The sequence below is a fragment of the Typopeltis vanoorti genome, chromosome 14 (genome assembly GCF_054136105.1).
Source record: "Typopeltis vanoorti isolate ZY-2024b chromosome 14, IOZ_Tvanoo_1.0, whole genome shotgun sequence".
NCBI classification, from domain to species: domain Eukaryota; kingdom Metazoa; phylum Arthropoda; class Arachnida; order Uropygi; family Thelyphonidae; genus Typopeltis; species Typopeltis vanoorti.
Genome location: NC_143562.1, coordinates 31,318,797 through 31,340,960, shown reverse-complemented (window position 1 = coordinate 31,340,960; position 22,164 = coordinate 31,318,797). Strand labels below are relative to the sequence as shown.

The window sequence follows — 22,164 nt, the reverse complement described above, 5'->3', positions numbered from 1 at the left end:
GTGTTAAATGTTTAGAACGTTTGAGTGAATATAATTTGTGCACTTATGTATAAATTACATATACGCAGAACAGGTTGCCTGAAAACTTCGATTTTAGTTAATGACGCTTATGTTGCGATGGAATTTTCTGATGCTGAAGAAACTGGCCATTTCGTTAGGATAAACTGTGAGCCAGTTTCCGTACTTATATTGTAACTAATGTTACTGGTACACACTTTCAAAGTATTACGTTGTTGCATGTGTTTAGTAACTGCACTGCAGTGTGAAATAAATACAAGTTTCTCACTCACAAATAAAGATAACCATAACAGATAAGTCACTATACGTTGAAATGATAACATAAATACCATTATTAGAATGGCAGTGTACATTGATCAGAAGATCGAAGATAAAAGTTCTGCTCTAAAGACTATTATAGTTTTGCATAAATTACATCCACTAATAGCAGTAGCCTCATATGATGAAGAAAGAGGTGGCATTTTGAATTTGTATCGAGATGATGGTTTACCAATTAACACCGATTTCTTACCGAAGTCTGGTGTTCAAATAACTACATTAGAATGGAATCCAATACGAAAAACTTTAGCAGTAGGTTCAGAGAATGGTGATATTCATATTTGGAATGGTAGTGATGGTGAACTGCAAGTTGTGCAAAGTAATCATAAGCAAGTAGTTTCAATATTATGCTGGAGTCAAAGTGGAAATTGGTTAATCACTGCAGATGTGGAAGGAATTTGTGTTAGTTGGAAAGTTGATTCTAAAGGCACTTTATCACCAGTGTTTCATCATGATCTGAAAGATTCACTTACTGATATTGTTTTCAGAAATCATTTGGAATTGGAAAAAGAAGAGGAAATAAGCAGATTAGCCAAAGCTGCTGTTAGTGGAGATGAAAAAGCACTGAATTTATTTTCAGGGTGGACACCACCTGGCAGCAGTATGCAGAATAAGTTTCCAGTTTCTCTTGCACGTACAGAAGTACATGAATTTTTTATTGGTTCTGTTTCTGGAATGGTATTTTATGTCAGTGATAATGGAAGCTGTACAGATGTTCTTCAAATGGAATCAGCAGTCCGTTGGTTATTATATTATTCTAAGCGGGATATGCTAATTGTAGTTACTGAAGCATTGGTAATTGCTCAGTATCAGATTGGTGAAGATGGACTCCTGACAGAATTCTCAAAGATAAAAATGAGTGGTAGGACTTCAGAAGTGACCGTAATTTGGGCAGGAGATGCAACTTTAGCTGTGTGCACTGGGGAGAAAATTGTGCGGCTGTGGAATATTGATAATGGACAAAATAGTATTCTTTCTCTTGAAGATGTAAAGGCTGTAGAGCAATCAGAAATAATGACATGTGTAGCATACCTATCAAAAAATAATGTGTTAGCTGCTGGTACAAGTCATGGTCATATTGTGACATGGAGGAATGAGATTAAAGAGTTTAATCAAGCAGAGGATGATAGATGGCAAGTGCAGTCTGTTATTAATGTTCATGGAGCAGTGAGATTGTTAAACTGGGGTTGTAATATGAAACTGCTTGGTGTAATTACTGCTATGGATATTTATATTTTATCGGAACAAAAAATGTGCTACAGTTTCAAAGACCAAGTTGCAGCAATTCAACTTTCTGCTCGTCAGTTAGCAATTGAATTACTGGAGGCAGGAATTGTTATTCATTTACAAACAGAGGTACATATTAAAGCAATTTTTGCGAGCAAAGATCATATTGCAGTTTTAGGTGTGAAAAGGTTACTATTTTATGAGATTAATTCTGAGGACAAAAGGGCTACTTTGGTAGGATCATTTAGCACTGAGTCCCAGATAGTAGCAATTCGTGAACAAAGTGTATATCTTCTAGAAAATAATAGAATAGAAGCACGTACATTTCAGGGTACAACAAAACAAACCCTTGCATTTATTGATGAGGAAGGTATACCAATCTGTATGGATTTGAGTGCAGATTATTTAGTGAGTGGCACAAGTAATGGATATGTTAAAGTGTGGGATGTAAGTAGAAGAGAAGCCAAGCCACATGCTGGCCCAAAGCATTTAGAGACCCTACTGAAAGATAATGGGTATATTTATTCTGTTAATTGTAATCATAAAGGTAATAAAGTTAGTATATTAATAATTAGGAAAACAAAATCACAAGAGGAGTTTGATTCAAGTCTTTTTGTTTGGGATATAGAAACAGACTCAATATTTTCTTTTGATTTTGAAAATGGAAAAGAAGAAACTGCAAGTGTTGAAGATTCAGGAAGTGTGCTTGCTTCACCTGCCCACAAAGCTCATGTCGAAATGGCACAGGCAGTATGTGGGCGCTATCCAATATCCCATCAGTGGGTGTGTGATGATTCTCGATTACTTGTGTGTGAAGCTAAATTGCTGCCTAATTTAAGTGCAAAACCACAAGTTCAGAGCAGAAAATTTGGGACTGTTCAAAAAAAGCAAGGTATATCATTTAATAATACCAAAGAAAAACCACAGATATTAGTGGTGTTTTTATATGCTACTATAGAACAAGGATTATTGGTGCAAGATAACTTTCCATTAGATAATGAAAACCATCTTCTTGGAATTCATGTGCCTTATGTGTATATTTTACAGAAGGCTTTACTTCCTAGTCCAGATAAAGCTTCTGATAAGCAGATAAAGGATGGTGAGAATAATACTGAAAAAGAAAGTCACTATGATAGAGGAACCCAGCCTTCAGTAATTCATAAGACTATGAGAGATTTTATTGGTCTTGAAAAGTGTGATAAAACTGTCAGAGATGCAATTTTAAGTTTTAGTTTTTACCTGACAATAGGCAATATGGATGAAGCTTTCAAAGCAATTAAGGTGATAAAGAGTGAATCTGTATGGGAAAATATGGCTCGGATGTGTGTTAAAACAAAACGGCTTGATGTTGCAAGTGTCTGTTTAGGCAGAATGGGACATGCCCGTGGAGCACAAGCATTACGCCGTTATTCAGATGAACCCGAATTAGATGCAAGGGTGGCAATTCTTGCTATTCAGCTTGGAATGCTTGATGATGCAGAACGCTTATTGAAAAGTTGCAGCAGGTATGATCTCTTAAATAAACTTTATCAGGATAGTGGACTGTGGGAAAAAGCATTGGAAGTTGCAGAAATTCATGACAGAATACATCTTCGTAGTACATATTATAATTATGCTTGTCAATTGGAAGCAAAAGGTGATCTATCTGCTGCAATACCTATGTATGAAAAATCTGAAACTCATCACTTTGAGGTACCAAGGATGCTTTTCGAGGAGCCCAGAGCTTTGGAGGCTTATATTTTGAAAAGTAAAGATCGCAGTATGCATCGATGGTGGGCACAATATCTTGAAAGTGTTGGTGAGATGGAAACAGCACTTCAGTTTTATGAATCTGCTGAAGATTATTATTCACTAGTCAGAGTGTACTGTTACTGTAATAATTTTGATAAAGCAGCAGAAATAGCAAATGAAACTGGTGATAAAGCTGCTTGCTTTCATTTAGGAAGGCAGTTTGAGAATCAGGACAGCACAAAAGAAGCAATTCATTTTTTTACTAGAGCTCACGCATACAATAATGCTATTCGAATTTCAAAAGAACATGGTTTAGAAGATCAGCTTTTAAACCTTGCATTAATGAGTGGACCTCAGGAAATGGCAGATGTTGCTCACTATTATGAAGAAAAACCTGGATATCAAGATAAAGCTGTTATGCTTTATCATAAAGCAAATTATATTACCAAGGCTGTGGAACTTGCTTTTAAAACCCGTGAATTTGGTGCCCTTCAGATGATTGCCAGTGAATTAGGTGAACACACTGATCCTCAATTGCTTCATCGTTGTGCTCAGTTCTTTATGGAAAATGGACAGTTTGAGAAGGCTGTTGATCTGTTGGCAGTTGCTAAGAAATATGTTGAAGCATTAGATCTCTGTGTTGAACATAATGTTTTAATTACTGATGAACTTGCCGAAAAGCTCACCATAGAAAAAGACCAAGGGGATACCCAGCTGAGAACAAGAATATTAGAAAAGATCGGTGAATGTTGTATGCTACAAGAAAACTATCATCTTTCAGCGAAAAAATTTACTCAGGCTGGAAACAGAATACAAGCAATGAAAGCTCTATTGAAGTCTGGAGATACAGAAAAAATTGTATTTTTTGCTGGGGTCTCTAGGCAACGAGAAATATATGTTATGGCAGCCAATTATCTTCAGTCACTGGACTGGAAACAAGAGCCAGAAATCATGAAAAATATTATCAGTTTTTACACAAAGGGTAAAGCTCTAGACTTGTTAGCAGGTTTTTATGATGCATGTGCACAGGTAGAAATTGATGAATATCAGAACTATGAGAAAGCACTTGGAGCACTTAATGAGGCATTTAAGTGTATAGTGAAAGCACAGAGCACTGGCAGCAGGGCTGCACAATTAGGAGAAAAGATTGAACATCTTAGAATAAAAATGGAATTAGTTAAGCAGTTTGTTCAAATTCACCGTCTGTATGAAAGCAGCCCAGAAGAAGCAATGAAACAGTGCAAAGAATTATTACAGACAGAAAACCTTGAAGTTGCTGTTCGACGAGGGGATGTCTATGCCTTTATGGTAGAACACTGCATTAGACAGCAGAACTTCAAAGAGGCATATAATATTCTAGAAGAAATGCAAGCTAAGTTAGCAGGTGTTAATTTATCATATTATATTAAAATAGAAGATATAAAAGCAATCTATAAAGCATTAGACATTCATCCGACAGGTCCAGCACCGTTTCTGGGACTCAAAAATAGTAACCTGCCTGGAGATGGTGAAGAAGTATCAGACAATGAAGTGGAAGAAGATTACTTAGAGGTTGAAAATGGATATTAATAGAAATTTGTATTACATTTATGAAAATCAGAGCATTCCTGCCAAAGATATGTTATTTTTTTTAATTGATGTATATGGATACGAAATTTTATTGATTGCAGGTTTATTTTTGCCCATTTAGTGCAAAAATTTTTAACTGGAAGTATACAAATTCATGTGAGCAGAATGAGGAAAAGTTTAGGATAATGTAACTTCATTTGCCATAACCAAGCTACACATGGTAAAAATTTAACTAAGGAATGTATCAGAAAAGGTGGTCAGAGAAGATTAGTTAAGGTAGTGAAATAGATTTAAGGGAATCTAATATGAATCATTAATGCACAGAGATGAAATTGAATCCATCCCAAAATCTTTTCCTGCTTTAAGTGGTTATTATTTATATGTCATATGGTTTACAGTAATCCCTCAGTTGTGTGACCACATTGGGAAATCTGCTTGTTGCATAATAAAAGGTTAACTGTTAAATAGTTAAAGGTGCAGTTACATGGTGCTGTTTATAGAAGTTGTTGGCCTACTAATAACTTGTTCAGAAGTTGGATATTTGAAGTCTGGATGATTGAGTGATTACTATATATCTTACTCTTTCAAAAATATTTTAAAACAAATACACTGAGGAAGAAGGTAATTAAAAGTGTATACTGATTATTTTAGAAGGGATAATATTTTAGGGAGTTGAATATACAACATGTTGAGATATTTTATCAGAAATACTTAAAATTAAGGAAAAAAGTAGTAGCAATTAAAAAAAAAAAAAAAAAACTTTTTTTTTTCTTTACCAAGGGGACCAAATTGTTTATTTAAGTGGTTAGTCTAAATTTTATACATATCTGAATTGTTTTAACTTATACTTATTTTGTGATGTCTGCTGTTCTTATTTAGCCCAGAAACAGATTATGTGTACATTTTGGGACCCTGCCAGTATGCAGGGTCTCAAATAGCCTAAAATCCCTCATTATGCCCATCTTTCCACCTTTAGTGCCATACCTAACTATGTGTGTGTGTTCTTAATGTACCCATTTGCACTTCTTCAAGGAGAACCAGAACTTAAGATAAAACCCTTGATAAAGACTACCTAATTCAATATTCAACAAATGGAGAAAGAAAAGAATCACATAGTTAAGCCTTGATGATAAAGTACTCTTTATTTGTTCATTTGTAACTGTAATTTTTTTTCATAATATTAATTGATTATAGGGAGTTATATAATTTGAAATTTATCTCTTTAATAGCCATCACTACAGCTTTAATACATTTAAAAAAAAAGAAAGATGATTTTGTAAAACTCTTCCAACCAGATGTTCAGCTTGAAGTCAAGTTCTTTGTAAATGAAAATGCCATTCACACAATGTTTTAGTTTGCAAGTCTGTGATATAAGAGGAGGACAGCATAGCATACAAGCTATTAATGAGCACCAGAAAACCTCCAAGTATAACACAATTACTACTAATAGTTTTTTATCCTTATGTATCCATAAAATGTTATAACTATTTTGTAGCACTACCATTGATAATGTTAAACTTCAGATTTATATATCTAGTTCCTGTGTATCTACAGTTTTTGCATGCTCTTACATTACAGTACCACAGAGTATTCTGTTTCTTATAACTTATGTATCTTCACCACAAGGCTTGCATTATTACAACATCTGTACAGATATAGAAAATCCCACAATGAGTCTTCAGACTCCATGAAGACTTGAGAAGTGTGAGAGAGAAAATTTGTTTTGAAAGAGTAGTTCTGTATCTGGTAAGTTTGCTGGAACCCTTGCTAAAAATGAAAATATTCTTTATAATAGTACATATAAAAATGTTTCTTTTGAGTCCTGAATTTCACCTTGAAATTCAGGACCTATAGGCCCATGTAAAAAAGATAGACCTGATGTTCCATATATCATATTTCATATTACTAGAAAGTTTTTCCATCACTACAGTATTAGCAAAACTAAAGTTAACTGTATATTATTATTATTGCACGGATACCTCCATGGAGTCCTAAGACTCATCGTGGGAGACCCAAACTATCAACACAGTATCTGTTGTACCTTTCCTTGAAATTATTAACAAAGCACTTACAACTGACTCAGGCAGCTCATTCCATTCATTCATCACTCTCCAGGTGAAAAATCTAGTCCTCACACCCTTACTCAACTTCCAGGGATGACCTCTTGTCCTTCCACTTCTAGCTAAGTGCTGAAATATTTCCTTTGTATTAATCCTATAAAATTCCTTAAGTAACTTAAAAGTTTTTATCATCCCCCTCTCCCCCTTCCCTTATTTTATTTATCTATTTTTTGCCTATGAACCAACTTTTGCAAACCACAAAACCTTGGTATTTTCGTTAACTACCATTCCAGAGACCACTCACTATTGCCTCTGGATCCTCTCCACCAATTTTTCATCCCCAAGAAACCAAGTGACCAGACCAGACCACAGATGTGGTTCATATCAAGGCTTTATAAAGAGACATGATAACCCCTTATCTCTGCTTGTTAGTGTGTTTTTCAATAACCAAGTAATCCTGTGAACTACCCTACCTACTTTAGCAATATACCCTCTAAACTTGAACTCTTTATTTACTACTATCCCCAAAATCCCTGGCTTCATCCATTTCCTGGAGTGCAGTTCCCTCAGTGTGATACGTAGATTGTAATCCCAAAATGCATAACTTTATACATTTTTGCAGTAAATTTATATTCATTATGTCTTGCCTATTACTGTCAGCCTATTTAAATCATCCTGAAAGCTCTGTACATTACCTTAACTATTATATCCTACCTATATGGAAGCTTTAAATGGAACACCTTTAGTAATTCAACAGAATACATTTCAATTGCATGTGTAATTGATGATTTTTTTTTTCTCTGTATATTCAAGCACTATCCAGAAATAATAGAGTTGAAGAAATAATATAGTTACAAAGTCTGATTAATTAGTATGCCCTGTAACAAAAAAAAAAGTTATTATAGGTGTTTTTCTATGCGCTGTTTTGGCAATGTTAAATAGAGAATTATTTTTTCATTTATTATGAGAGTGCTCTTTCACTATAACAAGTGTTGTTTGATTGTTTTCTTAACTTACCATTATGTAACTTATCATAATGGTAAGTTAATTACTGCATTAACTTACCATCATGTCCATCTCCTTTGTTCAATGAAACTGTTACCTTATTGTAATAAGTAAGTAAATTACTAAAACATGACCTTTTTTAACAAATCTATGCTGTTCATCAAAGATAATACTACTGTTTTCAGCCCAATTCTGGATCCTGGTTCTCACCAGCCTCTCCAACACTTTAACTACAATTAACAAAGAGATAGGCCTATAATTTGATGCTTGAGTTCTGTCACCTCCCTTATGAAGGGAGGTGACAATCTTGCCTTCCTTCCTCTTCTTTGGAACTTGATCTTTTTTTTTTTTCCTTTTTGCTGGCTCAATATCAAAAGAACTCCCTAGGATTTTTTTTTGGCATCATTAAACAAATATGTCAAGGCAGATGTCATCTCCCTGGTATAGTTCGCCCACCGATTAGAGATCCTTCGACACTTCTGCGCGTCTTAGAAAAAGGAGAATCTATTCTGATAATAGGGTAATCAGTCCGTATTGTGGGATGAGTTGTTTATTATTACCGGTTGGAAAATTAACTTCTCTTTTATGATTATTGTAGTTAACTATGTTGCTTGTATAACAGTTGAAAAATTTTACCTATAAAGCACATGATTTCGCGTATTGGCGACCAATTCGGACGTCCTTCATTTCTTTCTCCCCTTCAGTATGAATCGACTATTCTTGGAAAGACGCGAAGCAGGGACCTACAATTGGTGGGCGAACTATACATTCCTTCAAAATACGTGGTGATATATCATCAAGTCCCACATCCTTATTAACATCAAGTTTGCCCAATTCTCCATATACCTCGTGCTCATTTACAGTTAGTCTCTCCTCATCATCAACTGCTCTCAAACTCTCCATGATGTCACTTTCACAAGAATGAAAGACCTTTATGAGCTGCTCATTAAATATCTCAACTGTGTCATCTACAATAGTTGTTCTGATACCATTTTCCCCAATCAGTATCATCTTTCCTTTTTTTTTTTTTTTTTTTTGCTGGCTACATATCGAAAGAACTCCGTAGGATTTTTTTGGCCTCGTTAGCTAACTGCCACTCATACTGCACTGCACTTTTGCTACCTTTACCAACCAAGTCACTCTCCTTGCCTGTTCTTTGTAATCATCATGGATTTGATTATTACCACTCCTCTTATGCTGCTCATAATGCCTTTTTTCTCTGTCACATGCTTAATCTCTTCATTCATCCATTTTGCACCTACATCATGTAACCTTTTGACCTTTGGAACACATTTAGACATTGCTTCTACTAGATAGTTTTTGAATATCACCCCAAGCAGCATTGATCTTCATTCCAAGATACAGCTGCAAACTGTCTCCTTAGCTTCTCATAATCAACAGCCTTGTAGTTCCACATATACCTTTTCCTGACAGAAATCCTCACACTGCTGGCAACCAACCAGGTAATTACTTCATGGTCAATTTCACCAACTGGAGGGTGATTTGACCTTCATTTATAATAACATCCTTTGATGAGATGATCAAATTCAAGACCATCAATCCTTGTGTGTGCCCTCTATTACATACTGCCTGAGGCAGTTGTCCTGCAAAAGCTCAAGGAAACTCATTGCTTAAAATTGCCTTTAAGCAGTTTTTCTTATATGGCTTAAATTTCTTTCTTTTTTTTTTTTCTTAAATCAAGGATATGAGAATCGGCATGTATAACTGCTTTCTTTAATGATACTGCGTAAAAAAAGTATCGATAGCCAGTTATGTTTTAGGGAAAAAATCAATGTGTCAAGAGTGATGATACAGTGTTGGGTTGATAACAGGTAAAACACTCACATATTAATGCATATTGTAGATATACAGTATGTTTCTTTTTAACGTTTATATATACACACATACACACACACACACACAGTCTTGTAATGAATTTTACTTACATTTTGAACATTCCCTTTCTGTTTTAAGCTAATCGGTAATCTTCTGTTGAACTGTCAACAAGAGTTGAACAAAATTTGACAGTTCAGCAAATGATTACTTCTGTTGAACATGACTGTTTTTATTTAATGTTCTTTCTTTTGTCATTTAATGATGTTAATATAAGATTTTGAACCTTAAAAATTTTGGATTTTGCAGTCATAAACGATTGGTTTGGTTGGATGATAGGTATTGTATGAATATGGGTTAGTGTGGGTCTCCTGCAATGCATATTCTGATGCTATGGAATGCTTGTTTTTAAGAAAAAAAAAAAAGCAGGTTAATCATTATTAAACTTTGAAGCATGTCAGATGCATGTTCTTAAAAAGCTATTGCAGAATTCATCTCACATTGGACAGCTTGTTTATTATTATTTATTTTTATTAATTAAATATTTTTTAATGTGGTATATTAGCTTTGACGAGCCATATTATTAGAGGTTTCCAGCTTTTGTTGATGATCTGGTTAATTTTCTTGACACACAGGTTATAATCTTTTCTAATGTGTGCATCTTAAAGACAATCAAGAAATTAAATTTATACATGCTAACATTATTGTTGTTGAAGGATGGTCAAAGCAGCAGAATAACTGTGAATATATTCTTTTTTTAATATGTAGTTTAAGCAGAATCTAATAAGCAATAAATTACATCATGTATTGTTAAAAACCAGAAAAAGAGAAAAATTAAATGTAATTTATATTAATAATACAAACAAAAGGACTCGTTATATATTATTGAAAACCAACATTTGATGCTTATGTTACTCATAAAACAGTAGCAGGTTAAAACTGCCCTTTAACATAATCATGCTATACTCCATATATTTTCTCCAATTTTACAAAAATATATATTTTAAATGATATTCTTATAGAATATTATATACAGATGTCAATACTGTCTTACAAATTCTCTTGTAGAAGCTAGATCATATGCTAGTTAGGGTCAGAAGTCTAGAATTTTTATTTAAGGTAATATAACTGCAGATTGAGTTGTGGTTAAGAATTTATAAAAGTTCCTGTTGTAGTGAAAAAAATTGTTTTTCTAAAGTTTTTACAAGAGACTGACTTAACTCAGTCCCTACTTTTTTTTTTTTTTTTTTTTTACTTTGCAAAACAGATCAGCGAATCTTTAAAACGCACAGCAGGTAGTTTTAAGAGATATTTATATTTGAAGCATGTACACACCCTTTTATATTGTTTTCATGTTCTAGTCAATAGCAAGCATTGCTTTACAGCAAATGTAATTAATTAGAAAAATATTTTACAGTTTAAGTTTTGATATTTATGTCCATATATTAAATTTGATACGGGATTACTTCTCAAGGTTTTTGCCTTAATGTTTATTGCAAGGTAATAAAAGTATGTGTCTCACTAATAATTTTATAAATGCTAAAGTCAGCATGCTGTTATTCAGTTTTGACAATGAAGGATTATAATGCTTTATAATCCTTCATTTTTGTTTTGAGCACACCTGAAAGAACACAAAATTTATAACTGTACATCTTTCTTGATGGTAATGCATACAAGAAATTGTTATATCTTTTGCTCAAACATGAGTAAACAGAAGTGTTTATTTTTCTTCCCACCTACGCTTTTTTGTATATAGGAGCTTTTGACTGAACATCATATGATTGCCTCAGTATCCCATAATGCACATCACACTGCATATTATGGGAAAGATCACTAAGCTAATTTTACCTTCTATTGAGGTCTCATTCTGTGGGAGTTAGACCTATAGAGCAGTGATTTTCAACCTTTTTCATACCACAGCACACCTAGACTAATTATTAAAATTCTGCAGCACACTAAAAATGTATTCTTTTAATTTTTTTGATCTGGCAAAAAATAGGCATAATTTTGATTGATTTACACACACACAAGAAGATGGAAGAGCAGACACTAATAAATAAATGCGCAAATTAATACATTATTTCTTTCAATTAATTTGTTTGCATAAATCTCATGGCACGCCGGTTGAAAATTGCTACTATAAGACATGAAAATGAAATCGTTACAGAAGTGATAATTTCCATTTATTTTATTCCACATATTTTCAATTTGTATATGGAAATTTCTACGTTGATTTAGTTCTGATTAATTGGTTCAACTCTCATAATGTTTTGCATTATGAGATACTGGAGCATTGTAATGTGAAGTCAAAAGCTGCTACATAACAGTAGCTTACGAAGATACTTCATATGCAGGCTTTTGTGTGATCATGCTTGATAAATGATTAAAACAAGAATACAGTTTCTTGTCAAGTATAACTTACTTTCTAATCAACCAGAAAACTTACTATAATGAACATAGTACTGCTGATTTATTATGTAGTTTAATAATAAATATATCCAATGTTATTGATTTCTTACATAGTTTATGCACATGCCATTTCTAATTCCTATCCAAAATATAAACATTCATAATTATTCAGTGTCAGTAGTCATTTAACATAAGATACAAAATGAATATATTATGCTTTAAAATCAGTTTTCAGTTCCAATTATTGCTTGTTGTTTATAAATAATGTTATTTGATTTTGTAGTAGTGTTAATCAAATATTTTTCTGGCTGTATTTCTTTTCTCCACGATAATGGCATTTACTTGCTATCCCATGCTGTTAATAGTTTGTTAGAACAGTTTCCATCATTTGATTTGTATCGTTAAAAGAAGAAGAAAAAAAAAGAAAAGTTGCAGGATGTTATATCTCGGGACTAAGCTATAAAATATAATTAATTTAATGATTGCCAAAAAAGATCATGTGTTGTCATCATTAACACCTTATTCCACTTTTGAACTTGTTGAAAAAAAGTACTCACTTGTTTGTATTTTTGTAATTGTTTCCTCTCCAAAAGCAAGTTTTAACATTTTAAGTTTCTCATGCAATTTTTCCTAGTTTGAAGTACAACTTAATATAATGAGGATTAAAACACCATTCCCAAGGGTGTTTTAATCTTCAAAACACCCTTGGGAATGGTGATTTTTTTTAAAAAGAATAACATTACTTTTCTCTTGACCCCTGCTCATACACAGCCAGCATTGATTGATTTTCTGTTTTTTTTTCTGCAGCCTGTAAGAGATATAAATATATATCACATTCTTTGTAGCTTGCTGTTTTATGATAGAGAGAAATGACAAAGGGCACAGTCAAACTTATAAGGCATTTCTTCTTAATGATGCAAGGTTGCATCTTATGAATTAGCCCAAATATATTTATTCCAGGTATGTTGGCCAAATTATTTCCGATTAAGAAGCTAGGCTGAAAAAGCAGTTACTATTAATATAATGTTATTATTCAGCTGCAAGAAACTTTTGACTGTAATTGTAGAGATCTTTTTGGAAGAGCTGATTATTAAAATGACAAATATACCAATGCGTAATCTGCTGAGAAGCAGTCTATACTTTAGTGTATGAATTTTAAAACATTTTCTTCACTATTAAAAAAAAGTGCTTTACACTATATTTATAAACATAAAAAAATCTAATGCTTTTTATTCCCCTAGAGGGAGTAGGCAAGACTGTTTATAATCCTATTCATTCAAAGAATTATCTAATCATTGATAGCTGATTAGATAATTCTTTTCTCCGATTAGATAACTCTGACCCAAAACTACTAATTATACATGGCATCCAGTGAAGAGAGGCATTTACAAGTGCTGCCATCTCATGGTCCCTAATACACACTAAATTTTGCTGTCTGAAATAGTGTGGGTTCTAGGATCAATTTTTCTTCAGTTTACAGGATGAAAAATCTGAGTTTCTGGGAGAAAAAACTTGCTTGCCAGAGATCGAACTGAACTTAGATCACAATTCTTCGGGCAGCCTAGCACTGTGGACACACGTTACTTCACTGAGCTTACTCAGGTTCTTTAAAAACACGATAGTGTTACATTTTTTTTAAATGGAAGTAAACAGGCTAGTAGTAATTTTAATTTTTATGAAATTGTGTTAAAGTACTCCTTTCAGTCAGAGGACTGAAGTAGCAGCATTTTGCTTCTTGAAACCTAATTTTTTTTCCCTGCTTGTTTTTGTTTTTATTACAAAAAACACTGTGAAGAATGCAGTTTACACACAGGCACTGCAGAAATCAGAATGAATAAAGAAAGATTGTGAAATCCTACTATTAAAAAAAGTAAATATGATTGTCCAATTAACCATGTGAATTATCAACTTTCATGTTAATGAGATTGAAATAAATGTTGAACCTCAATGACTTTTTTAGGTTCTCCAGATTTTGAGACACTAACTCCAACTTTTTTTTTTTTTTCATTTGTATATGACCACTTTTATCATAGAAATCACTAGCCAAAATTTATATTTTGGCTAATGATTGACCTGCTGTAACATTGGTTCTAAGTTCAATATTATTGATTTGATAGAGGTATTCAGTAGGACAGCCTATCAAATTTTAAACTTTAAGTCAAATTTGTTGGTCTAGTTTGGTGAGTGCTGTTCGTTTCAGCTTTCCAGCTAATAGGCATGAATGTGGAAAGTCTTTAAGTGGCAGATGATTTTTGTTGTTTTGTGTAAATTCACTATTCTTACTAGAGGCCTGAAAAGCACTATGTTTGTTATAGAGACCAATTAAATATGGTATTTTTAATGGAATATATTACAATAGTTCAAAGCTTTCATGAGTAGGATTCACATAAAAATCAAATAAAAAAATGAGCACTTTAAAAAGTGAAAAATGAAGTTAAAAAAAACATTCTTTTCTCTCTGATAGATACTTCTTTCTGCAGGTTGCACTGTTAGGAGACATTTTCCTATGACTCTGTGGGCTCAACAGGATTTGATTATAATTTTGAGGCATCATACAGTTTAAGAACATTTTAAAGTGCATTTAAGATAATGTGGTAGCATTGTCATTTAGTGAACTTCAGCTGGTGATAATTCCAATTTTTGCGAAATTGATCATAGTTTTTAAATGGTTTGTCTGTGTGGATAGTTAGAATAGTAAGACATGCATGTATTGTGATTTGTTAATTCTTCATGCTTTGTTTTCAGGATATGAAAAAAATGGCAGTTTGTCGTTTTTCATAATAACCTATAAATTCAACCTTCAGTTAAAACTAAAAAGACATGAAGTGTGTGAGCATGCACACTTTTTTCCTCCCAGTGAGCAGAATAGTCACATTCGGTGGTAAAAAAATCATTTATCACCTTTGATTTCCATTCTAAGAGTTTATTATTTATATTACTACTATACTCTTATATGGAGTTGGCAGACTCATCATGGGAGGTTCATTCAGCTGACAACATATTTATTGAATGAATCTTAAAATCCTTAACACTTTCAGCATTAACACCATGTTCTAGTAATGTGCTCCATTCATTCACAATTTTCCATGTAAAAAATCAACTCATCACACTCTTACATAACTTCTAGGGATGGCCTCTAGTTCTTCCCCTCTTGCCTTCTACTCTTTTTATAAGCCCCCTCTGGATTAATCCACTGCTTCCACATCACATCAAAAACCAGGTGACCAAATCTGAGCAGAATAATTCAGTGCTTTATATAGTGCCACAACAACCACCACCACCTCCTTATCCCTACATGTTAGTGTACTTGCAATATGCCCTCTAAGCTTCAGTCTACTATCAACCATCACTCCCAAATCTCATCCACTCCCTGCAGTATATGACATGATTCAACCCACAGCCTGTCAACACAGAATGGAAAATTTTGTTATTCCTCCAAGTCCACTTGCCAGAGTATCAGAATTTTGTTTTACACAGAGCAAGATATGTGCTTGTCAACAGTTGTTGAAGGAAAATCTATGGTTTCAATTTTTCCAGTCATAATACCATTTTTCAGTGTTTTCTACTCAGTAATGAGTTAGATGATCTTCACTTTATAGCTATATTTTTGTATTAAATTGAAGTTTTTCTGTTCGCAAACATGTGTACTGTCCATAGAATGCATATGTTCTTAAAAAAAAAAGTCATCAGCAATACCGCCGTTCTTCATTTGAGTATTTTCTGAAGAATTATTGAATAGTTGAAATAAATGGTAAATTGTTGCATTATTGAATAATAGGATTTTAGATATCTGATGCATTAATATGCAGATAAAATATTAAATATATTGTTGGGCAAGACATTGCTTAAATAATATTTTTAATGTCATGTATTTTAACTTCTCAAATATTTTTGGTAGCAATGGATGCCAAACTGAATCAGTGGCATACATAAGAGGGATGAGAATCCACAGTTTGGACCTCCAAAATAGACACTAATTTTTTTCTTGCTTTTAAAGTTTTTGATCTGCTAGCTTAATTTAGTAAATATGCAGTGCTATTACAAAAGTAAAAAGAGCTTGCACTTCTGAATGATTATTATTATTACACTCTCCATGGAGTCAGAAGACTCATTCAACTGACAACATATTTATCATATTGAATCTTAAAATCCTTAACACTCCTTGCATTAACAACACATTCTGGTAATGCATTCCACTCACTGACAATTCTCCATGTAAAAAATCTACTTCTTACCCTACCCTTCACCACACTCTTACATAACTTCCATGGATGATCTCTGGTTTTTCTCCTCTTTCCTTCTACTCTTTTCGTAATCTCATTTGGATTAATCCAATAAAATCCTCTCACTAACTTAAATGTCTCTAGCATATCACCTCTTTTCCTCCTATGCACCAAACTCTGCAATTCACATTTTTTTCAACCTCACTCTATAGCCAGCAGTCCAAAGTCCTGATATTGTTAGTCACTCGCCTCTGGACTCACCTCCAGTGTCTCCACATCACACTGAAAACCAGGTGACCAGATTTGAGCACAATAGTCCAAGTGTGGTCTGACCAGTGCTTTATACAGTGGCACAACCACTTCCTTATCCCTACATGTTAGAGTACTTATCATTGCAATACTACAATGTGTAGCCTTTGCACCACTAGCAATATACCTTCTAAACTTCAGTCTACTGCCAACCATCACTCCCAGATCTCTAATCTCATCCACTTCCTGCAGTACAGCACCATTGATATAGTACATAGCCTTATATTTCTGCAGTCCAAAATGCAACACGTTGCACTTATTGATGTTAAAACTACAACCCCATTCCTTTGTCCAAGTAAAAAAGTCTATTCAAATATTCTTGAAGGGAATTAATATCAGCAGTACTATTTATAATTCTTCCCAACTTTGCATGATCAGCAAATAACTGAAAATCCCAAGTCAGTCCACAGGATATATGTTTACAAACAAGTTAAACAGCAGGGATCCCAAGAACAGAACCCTGGGGCATGCCTCTGGTTAACCTCCTTTTTTTTTGAGACACTACTCCATCACACACAACCTGCTGGTATCGCTCAAATAGCCAATCTCCGATCCATCACCAATATACTATCAGTTCCCATCCTCTGCAGCTTGTGCACCAACTTATCATGTGGTAATCTATTAAACGCTTTTGCAAAGTCCAAGAATATCACTGTATATGATTTTCCCTTATCTAACACACTTGTTACCGTATCATAAAATTGCAAGTAAATTGCTAAAACAGGACCTACCCTTTACAAATCCATTCGTAAAGGGTAGGTCCCAACCATCATACAGAATGCTATGTCCATCAACGCAATCTTGTATTCTATTCCTGACCAATCTCTTCACCACACTTTGATCAAAACCTGTTATACAGACTGGTCTATAATTGGAGACTTCTGTCCTAGAACCATGCTTGTGGAGTGGTCTATTTTGCCTTCTTTCTGCTCCTAAGGAACTCTACCCTTGCAAGACTTTCATTAAATAACCAGGTCAAGGGCTATGGACAAGGGCATACCCTACCCTTCAGGTAGGGTATGCCCTTGTCCATAGCCAACTGTGGTGCACATTCCTTAAGAATACATGGTGATATGTCATCCATTCCCACAGCTTTATTAACATCTCACCCAACCAACACCTGATACACCTCTGATTCTTTCACTTCTCTTAATACTTCCTCCTTTCTATATATTGCATGGCATCATATACACCAGTATGATATATGCTGATAAAGTGCTCATTATTCTGCTGCCATGACTATCCACCAATGTTAGTCTGCCATAATTATTCTTCTTCTTGCTTGCTACGTAGCAGAAAAATTCCCTTCAGTTAACCTTGGTTTGACCAGCCAATCTCCTCTCATACTGCACCTTTTCTTTCTTTACCATGCTTGTCACCTTTTTAGTCTGCACATTATACTCTTCCTGGAGCTAATCACCACCAATTGTCTTGTACCTCCTCCATAGCATTTTCTTTTCCAGCACAGCTTGCTTGATTTCACTGTTCATCAGTCAGTATGCAGTTATAATTGCTTTTGTCAGATACTGTCTTGTGAGTTTCTGTGCATTGTCAACATCTTTTCCACTCAGCTCATCTACCCAATGTACTGACTACAGAGCTTCCTATAATCACCTGTTTTATACTTCCACATATCCATTTTTGGCAGAAACCTTTTCTTGTTTCATCACTTCCCAAACAAGCACCTCATGATCACTCTCACCAACTGGCAGCAGTGTTAACACCTCATTAACAAATACATCTTGTGAAGTGATCACCAAATCCAAAACATTAAAAGCCTCTAGTTGCTTTAGTCACATGCTGCTTAAGACACTTATCTCTCAGAAGCTTCACAAACTCACTCTCTTTGTTCCCATACACTATCTCCTTCCATTCTATATTCCTGTAATAAAAGTCTCCCATCAAGATCACCTTTTTACATGCCCAATTAATTTGTCTAAACATTTCACAATCTGTATTCTCTGCATTCCCTGGCCTATAACAGCATCCTATCAGATATACTAACCTGTTTATTTTAACTTCACACCACACTGTGCATGCACTATTAACTTCCATACTTTTCATCTGAATTTTTTTTCTCTCCTCATTTACAGTACAAATATACCAGTTGATATTTTGATGAATGAGCTTAGGTTTATTACTCATAAAGTACTTTGTGTAAATAACTATTTTATCCAATTGGTTTGCACAGTTAAATAGTTTTTTAGATGCCAGGTGTGGTCAGTCATATCTGTTTTTTTATTCATTGTGCTAAGATTTTTAGATGTAGTGAACAAATTTTGAAAATCAATCTTTGTGTGTTTGTCAGGTAGATGGAGCTAATGTTGGTGCTTGCACAAGATATTTTGTAATGGCATTCAAAGACTGAAAATATAATTGTGTATGCATTTTTAAACTTTTAATGATTAGTTATGGTAGCTGATTGCACTTCATAATCTTGTACACTCGAATTGAAATTTCTGATTAATCTTAAGTTAAACGAGATTAATCCTAATATCCTATTTAAGCCTTGGAGAGGATATTAACATGTGTTATTGTAAATTGAGTGACATTTGTTTTAAAACAATGTCTTATTTGAGAAATGAAAATAATTAGTAAAGTTTTAATGAAATTTTATTGTTCCTGGTAATATTGGTACTCCTCTATGTGAAAAATTGAAAAAAAAAAAAAAAAAAGGTTTGTTGCAGTTTTGTGTTACAAGATATTGAACCAGTGAAATTTGCATAACCTAGCATATTTTGTTGAATTACTGTAAATATGAAGTATGTAGAAAGTGGTACTTTCTGAAGTTATAATTTCTCTAGGAGCTATTTATATAATCAAAATTGACCTATTTTCAAGTTTTTCATGTCTGACATCAAAATATTTCACAAGTCATGCAGTAATTCACTTGTGTATAGCTTTTGTATTGCAATGCATGATACATATCTGCATAACAGCTAGTGTTTTTAACTCATTTGAGATTTGTATTCTTACAATTGCAGCTTATATTTACATCACAATATTTGAAGACATCAAGTGTGAAACATTGCCTCTTGTTGAGCAATTCAGTTGTTGGTATCAGAGTGTTTTATTTAAAGCATAAATGTTGTTTTACACCAAAGCTAAAAAATGTTGACTAGAATATTTGTAAATAATTTTATTTTGCTATGTATATATTGTATATTTTATATTTTCACTGGCTTCAATTCAGCCGATACACATTCCGTCCACTGATTTTGCAGCATCATGTGATGTAAAATAAGTATTTTGTTTATATTATACAAATAAACTTATGTTAAACTACTGTACTTGTGTATTTTTACACAACCCCTGACAACTGCATGATACTTTTAAAAGTTTTTTTTTTGTAATGACATCTTTACAAAATTATGTTTAATGGCATTACTTTTGTATGAGGTTTTGAGTCTATTTCACATAACTTCAGGTTTCTAATGCTAGTAAAGCAATCTCTCCAGCCAATCATCACTTTCCTATCCATTTGAAAATAAGACTGCCTGTTTAATTTCTAAGGCCTGCCAGCCAACCATGATCACGACTTGTGAAGGTGGATTAATCCAACCAGAGTTGATAAACCAATTAGAATATGCAGAAATATAAAGAAAGGAAAATAAAAACTGTAAATAATGACTTAGAACTAGCAGTGTTCTGAAAGAAAATTTCAGCTGCACAGCAACAATTCAGTGTGTGCAAGAGCATCTCAGTCACTGCACAGTTTAGAGGGAACATTGATCTGTATTGAAAAATGTAAATAATAAAATCAAGAAACTATGTGAAACATGGGTGTGCGCTATAATCTAGACAAATTCTATTCTTAAAGCTGAGTTATTGTTATTCAACAGTATTTGAAGATATGCACCATCAGTATAGAAAGAGATATATTTACTGGTGGAGGAATTACAGAAATACAATCCTGCTAAATAACAAGGTAATTTATTCACACATTATATACATAGCCATAGTATTTAGCACAAAGAAACTTCTTTAGTGGGGACAAGTATGTTGGAGCTTGCAAATTTCAAAATAAAAAATTGGATAAGATGCTTGTGGATCCTTTAAAGAAGTAGAGCACTTCTTTAAGTCATTCAAGAATTTCAGTGACTTAAATGTTACAGGTTGTTGGAATAGTAGTAGAAAATGTCTGGGAGTTAGAAACATAACTATAAGTGTAACCCCCCCCCCACAAGGAAATGTGTTTTGCATTATGGGAGATACTGGGTTAGAAGTGTTGGTAGCTTGCTCCACCTTTGCTACGAGTTGCCTTGGTGTTGCACTACTTACCTAGGTAAGTTAGTACAACACTATATTCAGTCCTGAAGATATTTTCAGGCGCAAACTTTGTTTGCTCTCACTGGGATAAAGGATTAAACTAAATCCACAATGCAGGGTCCATGAGAGGTTATAAGGTCTCAACAAACTGTTGAGATTGCAATTGAAGGTTTGTTATAGTATTCAGGGGTGGACAAAAATTATAGCACATCAAGGAAGGAAGTCATCATCAGTACTGAAAGGAAAGTGGATTAGATAATTAACAAATGCTGAAATAGAGATTTGATGGTGGCTATCCTGTGTAATGAGAGGACTTTCCATACTGACTGTTCCAGAAAGTTTTATGTAAGCATACTTGCAAAAGACTGAGAAAAATTTTTAAAAACAAGACAGATGGGAGGCTGCATACTCTGTTAGAAGAAGTGTGGGAGTCAAGGGACCCAGGGATGAAGATTGATAGAAACCTGAAATTCAGGTAACATTGTAAAAGGTGGCAAAGGTAACCCCAGAGGGTTGCTGCAATAACGAGGACACTGACCATCAGAGATAAGAGTTGTCATTCCATTGTATAAGGCCCTGATCAGACCACATCAAAGTTGGTCCCCAGGATTTGAAGGGGATAAATTAACCTTGCAAAAAGTGCAAAGGCAGATAAAATCAGGATTGTACAATGTTAGTTATGAAGATAAACTGAGGGAATGGATTGCAAAGTTTGGTAGATAAAAGAGAGATGATATGATTAAGACATTTAAACTGTTGAAAGGTAGTTACAGGGTTGACACTAGGGAATTCTTAGATTTGGTGGAGCAAGGACAAGGGACCATCCCTGGAAGTTGTGAAAGGAAGTCTTGAGCAAGAGGGTTAGGAGTGGTTTCTCTGCATGGAGGGTGATCTAACTGTGGAATGCATTGCCTGATAGAGTTGTGAGAGCACAAATGGTGAATGAGTTCAAGGAGTGGTATGATAGACTTTGCATTTTCTAGGGTGGGCCTCTCACAGTGAGTTATGACTCATGGAGGTTCTGAATCATAAGAGAATTTGGCAAAGAAAATGTTTCTGGCCAGCTAGAGTTGAGGACCAGCTCTTAAGACAAATAGTACAGAAATCTTTATAATTTAACAAGGATGTGCATTTTAAGTTTTGTAAACAGTCAAGATAACGTCAAGGTAAAAAAAGTCTGCTGGAAATTGTCA

General features: G+C 34.0%; 1 protein-coding gene across 1 annotated transcript; it reads left to right on the top strand.

Annotated features, from left to right (window-relative positions):
- Positions 1 to 357: 357 nt before the first annotated feature.
- On the top strand, positions 358 to 4,863 carry rempA (intraflagellar transport protein rempA). Its single transcript, XM_090404322.1, has 3 exons — positions 358 to 2,263; positions 2,315 to 2,387; positions 2,427 to 4,863. The coding sequence occupies exons 1-3, from the start codon at positions 358 to 360 to the stop codon at positions 4,861 to 4,863; spliced, it is 4,416 nt and encodes a 1,471-aa protein (XP_090260448.1).
- The last annotated feature ends 17,301 nt before the right edge of the window (positions 4,864 to 22,164 follow it).

What these genes read in the sequence shown, in the direction of transcription:
- rempA (XM_090404322.1), top strand. Translation starts at nt 358, where the DNA reads ATGGCAGTGTACATTGATCAGAAGATCGAAGATAAAAGTTCTGCTCTA. An exon ending in AAGTGTTGAAGATTCAGGAA is followed by an intron (nt 2,264 to 2,314) that starts GTGTGCTTGCTT and finishes TGGCACAGGCAG; the next exon opens with TATGTGGGCGCTATCCAATA. An exon ending in CTTGTGTGTGAAGCTAAATT is followed by an intron (nt 2,388 to 2,426) that starts GCTGCCTAATTT and finishes AGTTCAGAGCAG; the next exon opens with AAAATTTGGGACTGTTCAAA.